At 37.0% G+C, this 17377-nt stretch overlaps 1 protein-coding gene across 13 annotated transcripts in view; it reads left to right on the top strand.

Annotated features, from left to right (window-relative positions):
* The window catches only part of CASK (calcium/calmodulin dependent serine protein kinase), a 375002-nt gene that overhangs the window by 140459 nt on the left and 217166 nt on the right, over positions 1-17377 (top strand). For all 13 annotated transcript variants that reach the window (XM_018044583.1, XM_018044579.1, XM_018044576.1 and 10 more), the window contains exon 3: positions 662-767. In XM_018044583.1, coding sequence (XP_017900072.1) covers positions 662-767 — 106 coding nt within the window. The remainder of the gene's footprint in view (positions 1-661; positions 768-17377) is intronic.

The following is a 17377-nucleotide window of genomic DNA, read 5'->3' as shown; positions in this document are numbered from 1 at the left end:
TGAGGATATTAACACTTTTATTTTTCAAATAGTATTGTGTAACTTACACAGCAGTCTTTCCTACATTATCTGAATTTGTTTTTCAAAATAACATTGTGAAGATAGTGTCTTGAATTATCCAACACATTTTATAGATGATGTAAAGTAAGTTCTAACTTTGATATTGAGAGTAGTGCCTTTTCTGTTTACCTTTACTGTTTTGTTTTGTTTTTTTTGCCTTCTATTCATGTAACTTCCCTGATGTGTGTCTATAAATGCTAGATTTTAGGCTAAGGAATAAACATCATATCCTTAGGCAATTTAAGGAAACCTCAGAAAAGTAAAATTCAAGACAGCAAATTGAGTTGTTTATTAGCTGATCAAGAAAGAGTTATACATTTTGAAACCTGTTTACAAGAGTTTGGGTTAAGTATTTAGTTGTGTTATTTATATTTCTTAATAATAGCTGACTTGTATATTGATTTAAGCTGGCAAAAATATTAAAAAGTTATATTGACAAAGATGTCAAAGGGCAAAAAGTTAAGCTTTGTTTGAATGGGGGATTTCATCTCTATAGTTAGAGAAGTCTTCATGTTACCATAGATCCCATCCATTCATTCATCATTCACTCGAACTGTCTTTTGAATTCTGCCTAACAAGATGTTCTGTGCTTGTTTTTCAGATCTAAAGCGAGAAGCCAGTATCTGTCATATGCTGAAACATCCCCACATTGTAGAATTATTGGAGACATATAGCTCAGATGGAATGCTTTACATGGTTTTTGAATTGTGAGTGTGCATTTTCTTTTCTTAAGCATTAGCTTTAGGCGATGTTCATCTTAGATAATGCTGACACTTTTAAAATCTCAAAATAGTTGTGAACACATCTGTTCAGAATGACCTGAAGTAATAAGAATAAAAGGAACCTCTCACTGTAAGGTTCACAGTGGCTAAGGGCATGTTTGGTTACCTCACATTTTTAGCATACTTTAGAGAAGTGGAAAACGGAGGAGATGGAGTTCAGAAGAATAGGAGGTCCCAAAGATACTATTCTGACTACAGGAGTCTTAGTGAAAAGGATTGAGTTGAGAGTAGAGGCCTCCATGTCGCAAGCCTCTCCATGGTGGTTAAGTCGCTCAGTCATGTCCAGCTCTTTGCATCCTCACGGACTGTAACCTGCCAGGCTCCTCTGTCCATGGGATTCTCCGGGCATTAGAATACTGGACTGGGTTGCCATTTCCTTCTCCAGGGGATCTTCCTGACCCAGGGTTTGAACCCAGGTCTGCTGCATTGCAAGCAGATTCTTTACCAGCTGAGCCATGAGGGAAGCCCCGAGCAAGCCTCTCTAAGCAACTAAAAACAAGTACTAAGAGACTTCCTCTTTTAATGCAATCACCATATTGGCAAGGAATATTCTGTAGATAACAGTAAGTCTTGATTTGAGGAAGCCACTCAACATGATTCTCACAAAAATTTTGTCAGTAAGATGGAGAAATGTGGCCTAAGGGTAGTACAATTGGGTAGTTCCATAGCTGGTTGGATGATTATGTCCAAAGAGACTGCATCAAGCCTTATGGGGTGGCATACTATTCAAAATTTTAATCAGTGACTTTGATTAGGGTCTCTCACAAGGCGGTAATCCAGGGATTTTCCAGGGCCAAAGTCATTTTAAGGCTCTGTTGGGGATGGATCTGCTTCCAAGCTCACTCACATGGTTGTTGGAAGTATGCTATCAGACTGAGGGCCTGAGTGTCTCATGAGCTGTTGGCCCAAGGCCTCCCTAGGTTCCTCATCACTGGGTTTCTCCCTAGAGTGGTTCCATGGCAGCTGGCTTCATCAGGGTCAGTCAGCAAGCAAGACCACAAAAATAGGAAGCAGACAGAAGTCAGTTTTGTAACCTTCTCTCGGAAATCACACACCATCACTTCTGCCATAGTCTATTGGTTAGAAATAACTCACTAGATCCAGTCCACACCCAACAGGAGAGGATTACACCAGGTTGTGAAGACCTGGAGGTGGTGATCACTGGAAGCTTTGTCAGAAGCTGCCCTCTCCAGGAGCTAGCTAATCAAGTGAATATCTAGACCAAATTTTAAACTATTTTACAAGGTCATAGCAAAGAAGCTAAAACAAAGAAGGTGAAATTTAAGACCAATTAATATAAACTCATTCATTCACGTATATAAGTGCAAGATCACTGTGAATTTAGGTGTAACTGCTTATGTGAAAAAGATGTCAGCAGTTTAGCTAGTTGTTGCAACAGCTTTAAAAAGCCCTGGATGGAAGCTTTGGGTACATTAAGTAGAAGTGTATGGTATGTAGAACCAAGCCCCAGCCCCAGTGTGTTATATCAGTATATTGCCCATTCTCCCTAGAGTGTTCCTAATAAGCAAGACACTGGCATGCTTCTGGAATGGGATCGCCTGAGTGGGAAAGAGCCTAGAAATTCCATCATAGTGACACAGCCTGCAAAGTTTTTGTTGGCAAACCTGCTAAAAGATGTTTGAAAACTATGTGCTTCCAGACATAGCTTTCAGTTGATTAAAAACTTTTATTGTGAGGATGCAATTCTTAGTCAATTGCATGTTTTTAAAAAATGCGTTCTCTTCAAAACCCTGGCACTATACCTTTAGCTCATTCAATGTATGGAAAATGTCTGCTCTGTGACCGAAATGGCAGAGCTAGCCATCATCGTCAAACTCATCACCCAAATCAGGCTCACTTTCTCTCAGAAGAACAAATCAGACTTCATTTTTCAAATAAAGTTAAAGTGTTGATAGACATCACTGTGACAGCCAGATATCTTACTATTGATGTCTAATTCTAAACTAGATAAGGCTTTGCCGTGAATATATTGCCTGGATGAAATAAGGTGGCTCTCCCCATCCTTTCCAAAGCAGTTTTGCTCTCACAGATCACAAGCTTTGCATTCCCTAATTGTCTCTTTGAAGTTAGGCAGGTTTTTCAGCCCAGGTAAGTGGTTGGTCTTTGAGATGGGTTCTTCTGAGTGGAGACACAAAAGGAAAATCAGCAGACCACAGGCTTGTTTTCAGACAGACCCAATCATGGCAAATGTAGCTATGGCTTCAGTTCAGTTCAGTCACTCAGTCGTGCACGACTCTTTGTGACCCCATGAATTGCAGCACGCCAGGCCTCCCTGTCCATCACCATCTCCCGGAGTTCACTCAGACTCACATCCATTGAGTCAGTGATGCCATCCAGCCATCTCATCCTCTGTCATCCCCTTCTCCTCCTGCCCACAATCCCTCCCAGCATCAGAGTCTTTTTCAATGAGTCAACTCTTCACATGAGGTGGCCAAAGTACTGGAGTTTCAGCTTTAGCATCTGTCCTTCCAATGAACACCCAGGACTGGTCTCCTTTAGGATGGACTGGTTGGATCTCCTTGCAGTCCAAGGAACTCTCAAGGGTCTTCTCCAACACCACAGTTCAAAAGCATCAATTTTTCAGCACTCAGCTTTCTTCACAGTCCAACTCTCACATCCATACGTAACCACAGGGAAAACCATAGCCTTGACTAGACGGACCTTTATTGGCAAAGTAATGTCTCTGCTTTTGAATATGCTATCTAGGTTGGTCATAACTTTCCTTCCAAGGAGTAAGCGTCTTTTAATTTCATGGCTGCAATCACCATCTGCAGTGATTTTGGAGCCCCCCAAAATAAAGTCTGACACTGTTTCCACTGTTTCCACATCTATGTCCCATGAAGTGATGGGACCGGATGCCATGATCTTCGTTTTCTGAATGTTGAGCTTTAGGCCAACTTTTTCACTCTCCTCTTTCACTTTCATCAAGAGGCTTTTTAGTTCCTCTTTACTTTCTGCCATAAGGGTGGTGTCATCTGCATATCTGAGGTTATTGATACTTCTCCCAGCAATCTTGATTCCCACTTGTGCTTCTTCCAGCCCAGCATTTCTCATGATGTACTCTGCATATAAGTTAAATAAGCAGGGTGACTGACAGTATACAGCCCTAATGTACTCCTTTTCCTATTTGGCTTAAATGACTTAAAAATATCCTGATATGTGTGTCCCCTGAAAACGCTTTGAGTACTCCCAGAAATACCTAAGCCCTACTTTGAGGACCATTTGGCCTGGAAGAGCTATTGAAAAGACTAAAAAAATTTAGTTACCCAGGAATCTATTCATTTTTCTTTTACTGCAAAAAGAGTCCCCAGATCATAAGACCGTACTGGATCATAATGGATGTCTTTAGTGCTTTGAAAGATCATCAAGTGTAAGAGGATTCTGTGATTATTCAGTGTAGGGCGAGGAATTGTAACTAGAATCAACAGGTGGCAGGTAGATTCCACCTGAAAGCAAGAAAGCCCTCTTTAATGATTTAGACTAATTCCATGAATGAAGCAGCTATTTCACTGAGTTTGCCGTTCCTCACTAGAAATGCTCAAGCTAAACCTGGATCCATCCAGGTGTCCTGAAGAAAAGGTTTTAATTTTGGACTACATAGGGGCTTTAACGTCCCTTCCAATTTTAACATATTGTAATTCTCTTTTTTATTTTATTCTTTATTCAAGAAATTTGTTTCCGCCCATACTTTTTTCTCCACTAAGAAAACTAGACAACAGATTTTGCCATTTACTATAAAGTAGCAAGCACAGAAAGCAAAATTGTAAAATTCACCTAAATTTCACATTTGCTATCTGTTTCAAAGGGGTCTAAGCGACAGTATAGTACAGAGAAGATGGCCCTTGGTGTCATAAAACTTTGGTTAGTATCCCACCTCCATCATTTTTACTAATTCTGTGACTTTGACCAAGTCTTTTTAAAATCTTCATAAGATTATGAAAACTAGATGAGAGATCAGTGTTCATTCACCTTATAAGATGGTGACTTGCTCTACAATGATAAAGTATTGTTTCCAGTGGATTTAACAGGTTAGTTTTAGTTTCACAATGTTGAATTATATGGGATTTTATATAGCTATATTTTGTATGATTCAGTTGTGATTAGATGGCTATGTATTAAGAACAAGACCTCATTGAAGTTACATAGTTACCAGCCACATAATGTCACTGTTAAGCCAAATAACTAGTTCCTAGTTTTTAACCTTTTATTTTGGAAGTTTTCAAATAGAAAGGAAATAATATAAGGAACCTCTGTGTGCCTGTCAGTGGGCTTCAGTAGTTATCAATATTTTGCCATTCTTATTCTGTCTACTGTTGTCTTTTTTTCTTGGCAATTTCTAAATATCACTTCACCTATAAATACTCTGTTTGTATTTATAGATAAGGACTCTATTTGTGTGTCTCTGTGTATGTATAAAACACTATTATCATATCTAGCAGACTCAACAACTCCTTAGTATCATGTCATATTCAGTTAATGTTGCTTTCCTTGATTGAACATGAATTTTTAAAGGATCTGTTTCTCAATTTAGAATGGTTCTATTAGCCCTAGGGATCTGGAAGTAAATTATAAATTCACAATTAAAATAACTTAGTTATTTCTCAGAAGGGCTAGAAACAAAATAGAAATATAAAATTGTTCTTTTGTATCATTCTTTTTTTTATAAATTCACCTCAGCAGTCATCTTTGCCCTGTTTTTTGCATTCCCTTTGATCCCCTCAGTTTAAAACAAATGAACAAACCCAAACCATTCATTACTATAAGATTTAAAGTCCTGTGGATCCAAGAGCAAAGCATAAGTTTGTGCGTGCCTCCACCTACTGGCTAGATAAGAGATTGCTCACATAGCTACTATGTGTTATAGACAGGGCTACACTAAAATTTTTCTGGCAATAGATCTGATGACCCTTAGTATTCAGGTCTCTTTGCTCAGGTTATAGGTTATCTAGATCTTTTCCAGTTTTCTGACATGACACTGATACAGAGTAGACAAAGAAAGAGAAAGCAAATGAAATAAGGTCAGTTGACTTTGCTATTTGTTGGCTACTTGGAAATAGCTCTGATAATTTTGATGGAGAAAAGCCTAGACCAAGCAAATATATCTGGGTTACTGGTGACTTTCTAGGTATGGTATCCATATCTTTGTTTGCCACAGACTATCTATAACCAGCTCTCCCCTTTTTTCCCCTAAACTGAAGTCACAACATTACATGGCTCAATCTTGTTGCTTATCAAGTTAGCAAATCCTTAGAACTAGTTGATATAAATGATTTATTTATAAGACTGAAGCATACTCAAATACAGAGACAGAACCAGAATTTTACTGCTGGAAAAGATTAGAGCAGTAGATTTCAAACTTTGGCATTAGAAAATCCTGAGTATAGCTTGTTAAACCAGGATGTACCAGGCCCCACCCCCTAGATATTCAGTGTCAACAAATGTGGGTCCTGAAGTGAGAGGTCAAGAGATGATTGACTTTTAAAGTAAGGGTAATACTATTCAGAGACCATGTTGTCATTATCCCCAACACACACAGTAGTTTGTTAGAAATCTGCATGTGTTTACACTATATCCATGGGTTCCAGACTACAGTTAAGTTAGAACTTGCCTGTAGCAGTTTGCAATTGTTTTCAGCAAAATAAACATTTTAAAACATAGGTTCATTTTTGAAGACAGTGCTGTGTCATGTCACCCCCCCCACCTTAAAATTAAATGTATATGTGTGCTGAGTCCCTTCGCTGTTCACCTGAAACTATCACAACATTGTTAATCGGTTATATCCCAATATAAAATAAAAAGTTAAAAAGTGAGTAAATAAATATTGTTCCTTTCCCCAAAAATATTAAATGTTTATTTCTAAGTCACACATCAGGGCTTATGTTTAGTAGCATCTGATACTTGAGTTAAGCTGTAAATCCTAAATTGGCTGGCCAAGAAACTTTAATTACCTTATTATAGAATGATTACATATACCACAGGGAGACTTACAGTAATTAAAAACGGATTTAAAACACATCTGACATGGAGACAATAGTTTGTATCTTTTAAAATAATATTAAGTGTTTGTATTTTTGAAGCTCACAAAGGAGGTAGCCTAAAAGTCCTTTTATTTAATTTTATTGTTAAAATTTTATTTTTAGTCTGGTATTTATGCTCAGAGAAGGGAATGTTTGTGGAAGTCATTTATACCGATAGAGTAGAACTGATTACTACTTACCAGCAAATTTGCCACTTAAGAGAAAACATACTTGTTTCATATCAGGCAAGAAAAATATGGATGTAACATTTTAATTTATATGAAAATTTGTACATATTTTTATAGCTAGTTTTATCTATTTTGATTTTTTGGTTTTATGTGTAATGATAGAAATTACTCTTCATTCATTGAGCAAATATTTATTGAATGCCTCTTTAAGTGCTGGGTAATAGGAAATGGTTGGGAAATAGTTTGGTCCTAGTAAACATTAGAAACTTGATACTTCTGGTAATTTAATAATCTAAGATACATGAAAGGACCTAATTGGGTGACTCTGTTTGTGTGTGTGTGTGTGTGTGTGTGTGTGTGTGTGTGTGTGTGTGTGTGTGCTAAGTCACTTCACTCGTGTCCGACTCTTTGCGACCCCTTGGACTGTAACCCTCTTGTCTCTTCTGTCCATGGGATTCTTCAGGCAATAGTACTGGAGTGGGTTGCCATTTCCTTCTCCAGGGAATCTTCCCGACCCAGGGATTAAACCTGGGTCTCCTGTACTGCAGGCAGATTCTTTACCATCTGAGCCACCAGGGAAGCCCAGGCAACTGTGTAGGTCTTTGGTAAATGCTAGTTAGAACAAGAAGAAAATATCTGTGTCATAAACTTTTTAAAATTAAACATCTCTCTCTCTTTTTTTATGATGTAGTGCTTCTTCACTTTTTTATTTTTAAAACTATTTTTTTTTCTGTGATATGCTTTTATTGATGTGATTTCGGCAGGGCCAGGACTGTGGCAGGGATAAAATAAACTTTTTATTTTGTATTGAGGTATAGCCAATTAGCAAACAATGTTGTGATAGTTTCAGGTGGACAGCAAAGGGACTCAGCCATACATATACGTGTATCCATTCTCCCCCAAACCCCCATCCCATCCAGGCTGCACATAACATTTGGAACTGTGTGTTAGTTGCTCAGTCATGTCCGATTCTTTACCACCCACTGGACTGTCACCCACCAGACTTCTCTGTCCATGGGATTTCACAGACAATAATACTGGAGTGGGTTGCCATTTCCTTCTCCAGGAGATCTTCCCAACCCAGGGATCGAACCCACATCTCCTGCACTGCAGGCGGACTGTTTACCGTCTGAGCCACCAGGAAGTGCTCAGTGTTATACATTTCTGTTGACTTACCACTATATTAGATGTTTAATTGTGTTTTAGTTTTAAGAACTATGTGTCAGGGATCCTCAAGACCACTCCCAAATTTGATGACCTACTAAGAGGACTCTTTCCTGGAGAAGGAAGTGGTAACACACTCCAGTATTCTTGCCTGGAGAATTCCATGGACAGTGGAGCCTGGTAACTGTCCATGAGATTGCAAAGAGTTGGACATGACTGAGCTACTAACACTAAGAGGACTCCTAGGACTCAGCGTATAGTCATATTCACAGCTATGATTTATACTAGCTAAAGAGTGTAAAGCACAATTGGTAAAAGGACAAGGTGCATGGATTGTAGTCCGGGGGCAGCAAGGCACACGCTTTCAAGGGTCTTCTGCCAGCCAGCAGCTGTGGCAGCACATGTGAGATGTTGTCCACCAGGGAAGCTCATTAGAGACTCAGCACCCAGGGTTTTTGTCAGGGGCTTGTCATGTAAACACCCTCTGCCTGGCACATAGCAAATTCCAGACTCCCAGAAAGAAAGCAGGTGTTCAGGATAAATCATATTGTTTGCACAAGCAGTTTAGACACAGTGAGCCACTCTTTTCATTTAGGAGGGGCAGAACCCATCCAAGTTCGCATATGCCAATCAAGAGCTGACCTTGGAGGTATGCCTTACAAGCCTTTTGAGAGATAATAGTTAGGCCTACTATGTTAACTCTTTTCCACACAATAATAGAGAGCAACATAAGAAGGATTTGAGTTAATAAACTCCTGGATCTGAAAACAAAATATAATAACCTATAAAGATAATTGCAAAGTTTGGATTGTTTTTTTTAAAAAAAAAACTATTAACTGTAATTACTATATGATTTTGACATCTCTTGGGGGGAAAAATGAAGGTGTCCCAATATCTGTATAAAACAAATCCTAGATCGAGATGTTACAGTGTAGAATAGATGTTAAGCTTTGAATACTTTAGGAAACAAACTGCATTCTGATGCCTACTATCTTAGAAATGCATTTGAAATTGTTACTCTGGTAATTTTTTTGTGTATGAAATAACTTTGAATAAATTTGTGTATATATAAAATAAGAAAGTTCAGTTAACTTTGTTTTTTAAAAGAAGTAGTTCATTTAAAATGAAAATTTATAAGTTGTTTTTTTAGTGTAATATAATACATATCCTTTGTACAAATTTAGATTATAGAAAATTATAATGATAAAAATAATACCATTTGCAAAAGGTAAACACAGTGAGCATTTCAAAAACATTTCCTTCTATGTATACCCATGATCACAGTTGCACTAAGTTGAGATCATTTATACATATAATTTTGTATCCTGGTTCTTTTAACTTAATAATTTTAAGCATTTTACTATACGAGTAAATGGGGCTTCCCAGTGGTAAAGAACCCTCCTGCCAGTGCAGGAGATGCAGGAGCCACGGGTTCACTCCCTGGGTGGGGAAGACCCCCTGGAGAAGGCAATGGCACCCCACTCCAGTATCCTTGCCTGGAAAATCCCATGGACAGAGGAGCCTGGTGGGCTGCAGTCCATGGGGTCGCAAAGAGTCAGACACACCTGAGCATGCATGCACATTATACGATTAAATACTTTATTACATATAACATTTTAATGGCTACATTAAGATGTCTGAACTATATATGCCTGTGCTATACTTAAATTTCCTCTAAAGTTGGACATTTACACTGTTTTCTGTTTTTCTGTATTAGAAGTAATGTTATAATTAATCATATTCTTATACTTAATTACTTGCACACACCCCCTGATTGCCTTATTTCCTCAAAATGAGTTTTTAGAAGTAGAATTCCTAGATATTAGAATTAGTATATGAATGTATACATACACCTCTATCACACATAGATTTAACCTTTTTTAATTGAATGTATTACATTTAGAAAAATGCATATACAGCACTATACAAGCATAAAGAATTATTGTAAAGTAAGGAACCCTGCAACCCAGGTCAAGAAGTTTTAAAACTGCCAGCACTTCAACAGCCCTCAAATTCCCCTTTCTGACTGCAACCCCCTACCTCTCTCACAATTAACATTAATCTAGACTTAACTTCCGTGTTTTTTCTTTCTATACCGTCTAAATAGGTATCCCTGAATAATGTAATTCAGTGTTATCTACCTTTTGAAATCTTTATTTACATAGAATCACAGACATTCTTTTTGAGTCTGTGAGATTTATCCAGGTTAGTTTGACCTCTGTTACTTTGTTGCTATAGTGCTGTATAGTGTTAGTGAACAAACATTCACACGTTTATTTATTCATGTAAATGTTAATGTGTATTTGAGTTGTTTCCAGATTTGGCTATGTTGAACAATAATGCAAACAATCTTGTACCTGTATCCTAGTGCACCTAAGTAAACATTCATATAGGGTGTAGACCTAGGAGTAGAGTTAATAGGTTTCAGAGTTTATATTGCTATAACTTCAGTTTTCCTAGATAACATCAGGCAATTTTCTAAAGTAGATGTGTGAACTGACCCTTTACCAGTGGTATATGCCTCCCTAAGGTGATCCAAGTCCTAGTTTTCCTGACACTGCCCCATGTTTAAAATACTGTTTTTAGTCCTTATTTGCTAATTTATGCCTTCCCTTTATTCTCACGATTAATTATTACCTATGCTACACACCTTTGCTAATACTTGGCATTGTTGGAATTTTTAAATTTATTTTTAATTGAAGGATAATTGCTTTATAGTGTTTTGTTGGTTTCTACCAAACATCAACATGAATCAGGCATAGGTTTACTTAAGTCCCCTCCCACTTAAACATCCCTCCACCTCCCCATTCCACCCCTCTAGGTTGTTACCGAGCCCTAGTTTGAGTTCCCTGAGTCAAACAGCAAATTCCCGTTGGATCTATTTTACATATAGTAATGTATGTTTCCATGTTGCTCTCTATATACATCCCAATTTTAGCCAATTGGTGTGTAGTAGAATCTCCTTGTAGTTCTTCCTGATTGTTCAGTTGCCCAGTCGTGTGACTCTTTGCAACCCCATGAACTGCAACACACCAGCCTCCCTGTCCCTCACCATCTCCCACAGTTTACCAAAGTTCATGTCCATTGCATCAGTGATGCCATTCAGCCACCTCATCCTCTGATGGCCTCTTCTCCTTCTGCCCTCAATCTTTCCCAGCATCGGGGACTTTTCCAATGAGTCAGCTGTTCGCATCCAAAATATTGGTGACCAAAATACTGGAGCTTCAGCTTCAGCATCAGTCCTTCCAATAAGTATTCAAGTTTGATTTACCTAAAGATTGACTAATTTGATCTCCTTGCTGTCCAAGGGACTCTCAGGAGTCTTCTTCAGCAGCACAGTTCGAAGGCATCAATTCTTGGGTGCTCTGCCTTCTTTATGGTCCAGCTCTCACAACTGTACATGACCACTGGTAATCTTCCTGAATATTCTTCCCTGAATTGCCATTCTTGTAATGATATCTTTTGATTAACAGAAGTTTGTGATTTTAATATAGTCTAATTTATCATTTTAAAATTTTATGGCCAGTGTTTTTGTATCTTGTTTAAGAAATTATTTACTCCCCTGAGATTATGAAGATATTCTGTTATGTTTTCCTATCCACCTGGAATTGATTTGGGGTACACCGTAAGGTAGCAGTCTAGTTTCATTTTTTTCCATATGGATAGTCAGTAGTCTCAGCACAATTACTGAAAAGACTGCTCTGTAGTACCATTTTTGCCATAAATCAGGCATCTATATATGTGCGATTGTTCTAGGCTCTGTTCTGGTCTCTTGGCCTAATTGCCTGGCATTGCACTGCGAGTACAATGTCTTAGCTTTACAAGAAGTCGTGGTTACTTGTAGAGCAGGGCTTTCCACTTTGTTCTTCTTTAGACATTTCTTAAGAGCTGTACTTGTCTCTGCATTTTCCATTTCCATTTTAGAATCAAGTTGTCAATTTATACATATGCACACTTAAAAAACTGTTGAGATTTTGCCTTAAATTTTTATGTCAAATCTTTATAGCAGCTTGAGAATAATTGACAGATTTATTATTGGGTCTTCCAATTTATGAATATAGTGTCTGTCTTCCCGTTTATTTAGATCCTTAATGTCTTTCAATAAAGTTTTATACTTTTCTTCATAGAAGTTATATATATCTTTTGTTAGATTCTTAGGTATTTGCTTTTAAATGTAGATCAGTCTCTCCCTCCTTCCCTCCCCCTTTCTCTCTCTCTTACTCTCCTTCCTTATATTGATATTATATTCCTTCTATTCATCAAGCTTCATCATTTCTAATAATTTATAGAACTGTGTGGATTTTCTGCATACTTGATCATCTGTGTATGGAGAGGATTCTTTCTCTAGCCTTTACTGCAGTGGATAAAATATCCAGAATAATGATAGCAAATCTTTGTTCATTTCTGATCTTAGGGTTTGCTAGGCATAAATGGATGGTGAATTTTATCAATTTCTTCTGTGTATATTGAAGTGATCATATGACTTTCTTTACTCTGCTAATGCAATGAATTTCATTGATTTTTTCATTAACCACACTTGGTGTTGATTTATAATCCATGTAATCCTTTTTATTGTTAGATTTGGTTTGCTTGTATTTTGTTTAGACTTTTTACATCTATATTTGTGGGAAGATTATACTATAATTTTCTTGTACTATCCGTATCAGATTTTTATATCTAGATTACTCTAGTCTCATAAAATGAATTGAGTAGTCGTCTCTGTTTTTTGTTTGTGAGTGGTAGAACTTACCTATAAACCCATCCAGGCCAGACTTTCTTATGAGAAGGGTTTTCATGTCTGATTCAATTCTTTAAATATTTATAGGAATATTTGGGTTTTTGTTTATTAATCTTTCACCCTTGAAGAATTGTATTTTGCTAGGAATGAGTGCATTTTATCTAAACTTTAAACAATTTTATCATAAAGTGGTTCATAATATCTCTACAAGGTCTTTTTCATTCTTAATGCTAGTAATTTACACCTTTTCTTTTTCTTTCTCAGCCTTGCCAGATATTCACCCATTTTATTAGTCTTTTAATCAGTGACTTTTAGCTCTGTAATTCCTTTTTACTGTGTGTTTATTTTCTATTTCAGTAATTTCTATTTGTTGTTTTTTCTGTCCTTCTACTTTGGATTTAATTTTCTAGAATTTATTTCCTTTTTAAAATTTCAAACTTTTTGTATCCTTGGGTTTTACATGTGTCTCTCATTAAAGGAATGTAGTTGTTTTTTATTCTAGACTCTGAATCTTCATTTTTTAATTAGAGCATTTATTTCTTTTACATTTTATTTTAGTATATTTTGATTGACATTATGGTCTTCTTATGTGCTTTCTGTTTATACCAACTATTACATATTTCTTCAACTTCCCTGATTTATTTGAATCAGTTGAATACATTTTGTTATTTCATTTTTTCTTCTATTAATTCAGAAGTTTAAGTACCCTTTGCTGTTATCTGAGTGTATACCCCAGAAATGCCTCCCTAATTCATCAAATCCTAATGTTGATGTCGTTATTAACAATATAAGCACTGTATAGCACATTAATTCCATATAATGCAACCCTTGACTTATAGGATATTTGTGTATATAAATGTGTAAGTTGCATGTATTTACATCACTCCAAATTATATTATTATTGTTGTTATTCATTTAGATTTACCTACACACTAATCCTTTCTTTGTTATTTACTCTTTCAGCATCTCTAAAGTTTTACCTGGATTCATTTTTGTGTGTGTCAGTCTGCTAAGTGCAAACTCCATTTTTGTTAGTTTCAGAATTTCTTTAGATTCCCTTTAGTGTTGAGGGATATCCACTGGGTAGAGAATTCTAGGTTGATGTTTTCTTTCCATTATATATGATTCTACTGTTTTCTAGCTTCCATTGATATTAAGAATTCAGCTAGCACTCTGTCTCTTCTCTCTGAGAGTAGTCTTTATTTTTAAGGTTATTGAAAAAATGTTTTCTTCATCTTTTGTTTTCTATAGTTTTCTCTGTGATGTTGGTGTGTGTGTGCATGTGTTTTAATCCCGCCTTAGGTTTTTAGGTCTCTTGAATAGGTGTATTGATATTGTTTATGGTTAGAGAATATTCTCAGCCATTATCTCTTCAAATACTACCTTTGCCTTTTTCTTTCTCTCATCACCTTTGTGACCCAATTAAGTATAGATATATGTATACCTTATAGTATTCTCTATATCTTCTACCTTCTTTTCTGAATTTTGTGTTTTCCTTTTTAAAATCTATATATTTTCTCTTTTTTTCAAAAAAATATTCAAGCTCAACTTTTATATTATGAGACATAGTAGGTTTCCTTATTCAATAATCTATGTAGGATAATCTCTGTATATGAAATCCCTATTCATCATTATTGTCTGTCAGTTTTGCTGGTTCTTATCAAGATATCTTACCCCTTTATATACCTGGTTCATTTTGACTGTGGGCTAGAAATTATTTTGAAAGTTTTTGGCATTGAATGATGCTTTCTTCCTCTAGAGAGAACTTTAATTCCCTTCTACTGGCACATTTAAGCACTAGCAGTCTGGGACTACCTTAATCAAGGTTCAAGGCTTAGATTTTCAGGGCCAATCAAAGGTAAAGAGGGATTGCAAGTACGTGAAGGCACTGATCACTTCCAGTTCACGCTAGCTCTTTAGGGTCCTAGCTCAGTGTTGGAGAGTTCATTTCAGTTGCTCAGTGTTCGTCTCTTTGTGACCCCATGGACTGCAGCACACCAGGCTTCCCTGTCCATCACTAACTCCTGGAGCTTGCTCAAACTCATATCCATCAAGTTGGTGATGCCATCCAGCCATCTCATCCTCTGCCATCCCCTTCTCCTCCTGCCTTCAATCTTTCCCAGCTCAGGGTCTTTTCCAGTGAGTCAGTTCTGCACATCAGGTGGCCATAGTATTGGAACTTCAGCTTCAGCATCAGTCCTTCCAGTGAATATTCAGGACTGATTTACTTTAGAATTGACTGGTGTGATCTTGCAGTTCAAGGGACCCTCAAGAGTCTCCAGCACCACAGTTCAAAGGCATCAGTTCTTCAGCGCTTGGCTTTCTTTATGATCCAACACTCACATCCATACATGACTACTGTAAAAAACATAGCTTTGACTAGATGGACCTTTGTCAGCAAAGTAACATCTCTGCTTTTTGATATGTTGTCTAGGTTTGTCATAGCTTTTCTTCCAAGGAGCAAGCATCTTTTAATTTCATGGCTGCAGTCACCATCTGCAGTGATTTTGGAGCCAAAAAAAAAAAAAAGTCTCTCAGTGTTCCATTGTTTCCCCACCTATTTGCCATGAAGTAATGGGACCGGATGCCATGATCTTAGTGTTTTGATGTTGAGTTTTAAGCCAGCTTTTCACTCTCTTCTTTCACTTTCATCTAGAGCCTCTTTAGTTCCTCTTGCTTTCAGCCATAAGGGTGGTGTCATCTGCATGTCTGAGGTTACTGATATTTCTCCCTGCAATCTTGATTCCAGAATGTGCTTCATTCAGTCTGGCATTTCACATGATGTTGGAAAGTAGTTTATGATGTTCCCCTGAATTCTGACTTGTTTTCCATTAGAGATCTTCTGTGTAAGCAAATGTCCCCAGGGCAAGAGAAGGACTTAGATCCTTGGCTTTCCTCTCTTAGTTCCCACTCTTAGATTTTAGGCACTGTTCCTGACAATTTGATTAGTACTTTGATGTTTTCAGGAACTTTTTAATCCAGCTTTTCTATTGTCTTCACTCAGAGACATCACCTATCAGAAATATAGCCGATAGAGTTAAAACTCCTTTTACATAGTGTCACGTTATTGTTCATAAGGATTGTACCAATTTATATTCAAGCCAGTGATAAATGAAAGCAACCATGTTTACATTTTGGTAGGTCACAATGACATTTTGGTTTCTTTTGCATTAATTTTATTACTAATATGGTCAAATATTTTAGAAGTATGTTTACCCATTTCTTTTTCATGTTTACTTTCTTTAGTTTTTTTTGCCATTTTGTAAGAATTCCTTATTTACTAAGGATATTTATCTTTTTCATGCATTTGCAGATATTTTCCCAAAATTTGCCTGGTTTAATTTTGTTTTACATTTCTGCACCTTTTTGTATATTGACTTTTTATTTTTTTAATATGAATTTATTCATTTTAATTGGAGGCTAATTACTTTACAATATTGTAGTGGTTTTGCCATACATTGACATGAATCCAACACCGGTGTGCATGTGTTCCCCATCCTGAACCCCCCTCCCACCTCCCTCCCCATCCCATCCCTCTGGGTCATCCCAGTGCACCAGCCCCGAGCATCCTGTATCCTGCATCGAACCTGGACTGGCGATCCGTTTCACATATGATAATGTACATGTTTCAATGCCATTCTCCCAAATCATCCCACCCTCGCCCTGTCCCACAGAGTCCAAAAGACTGTTCTATACATCTGTGTCTCTTTTGCTGTGTCTCATACAGGGTTATCATTACCATCTTTCTAAATTCCATATATATGCATTAGTATACTGTATTGGTGTTTTTCTTTCTGGCTTACTTCACTCTGTATAATAGGTTCCAGTTTCATCCACCTCATTAGAACTGATTGAAATGTATTCTTTTTAATGGCTGAGTAATACTCCATTCTGTATTGAATTTTTAAATATGCAGAAGTTTAAGATTCTGTTAGGGAAAGAAATTACAAATAAGAATGAAGACTAGAGTGAACCCTGTGGTGCTGGATTAGAGTTGGAGAATGACATCATATTTAGCATGAACATATATTTAACATGTTTACACACATGAATGTTTACATATATGTGTCTATATGTGTATACATACATGTACTCATATGCATGTGAGTACAGATACAGAAATAAATATAGATACATGTGCATGGGTTAGTACACATACATACATCTCTGCCACTGAAAGGGCCTAGAACTGTGACACTGCCATAGTAATGAGCAAACCCACATCCAAATCTTCATTTCTAAATACATTCTCCCATGAAAGGAGCCAAGGCTCTTTAGAAAAATTATTCTAGGACTGAGGCAGAGAAAACACAAGCTTGGAGCATTTTATACTGCCTGGAAGTAAGGTAATGCTTAAAAAAAAAAAAAAAAAAAAAAGGAAAGTTGAGGGGGCATGTGAAAGGGACA

This window comes from Capra hircus, unplaced genomic scaffold (genome assembly GCF_001704415.2).
Source record: "Capra hircus breed San Clemente unplaced genomic scaffold, ASM170441v1, whole genome shotgun sequence".
Lineage (NCBI taxonomy): Eukaryota > Metazoa > Chordata > Mammalia > Artiodactyla > Bovidae > Capra > Capra hircus.
Note: the sequence above shows the minus strand (reverse complement) of the source record. Positions and strands in the feature narration are given on the sequence as shown.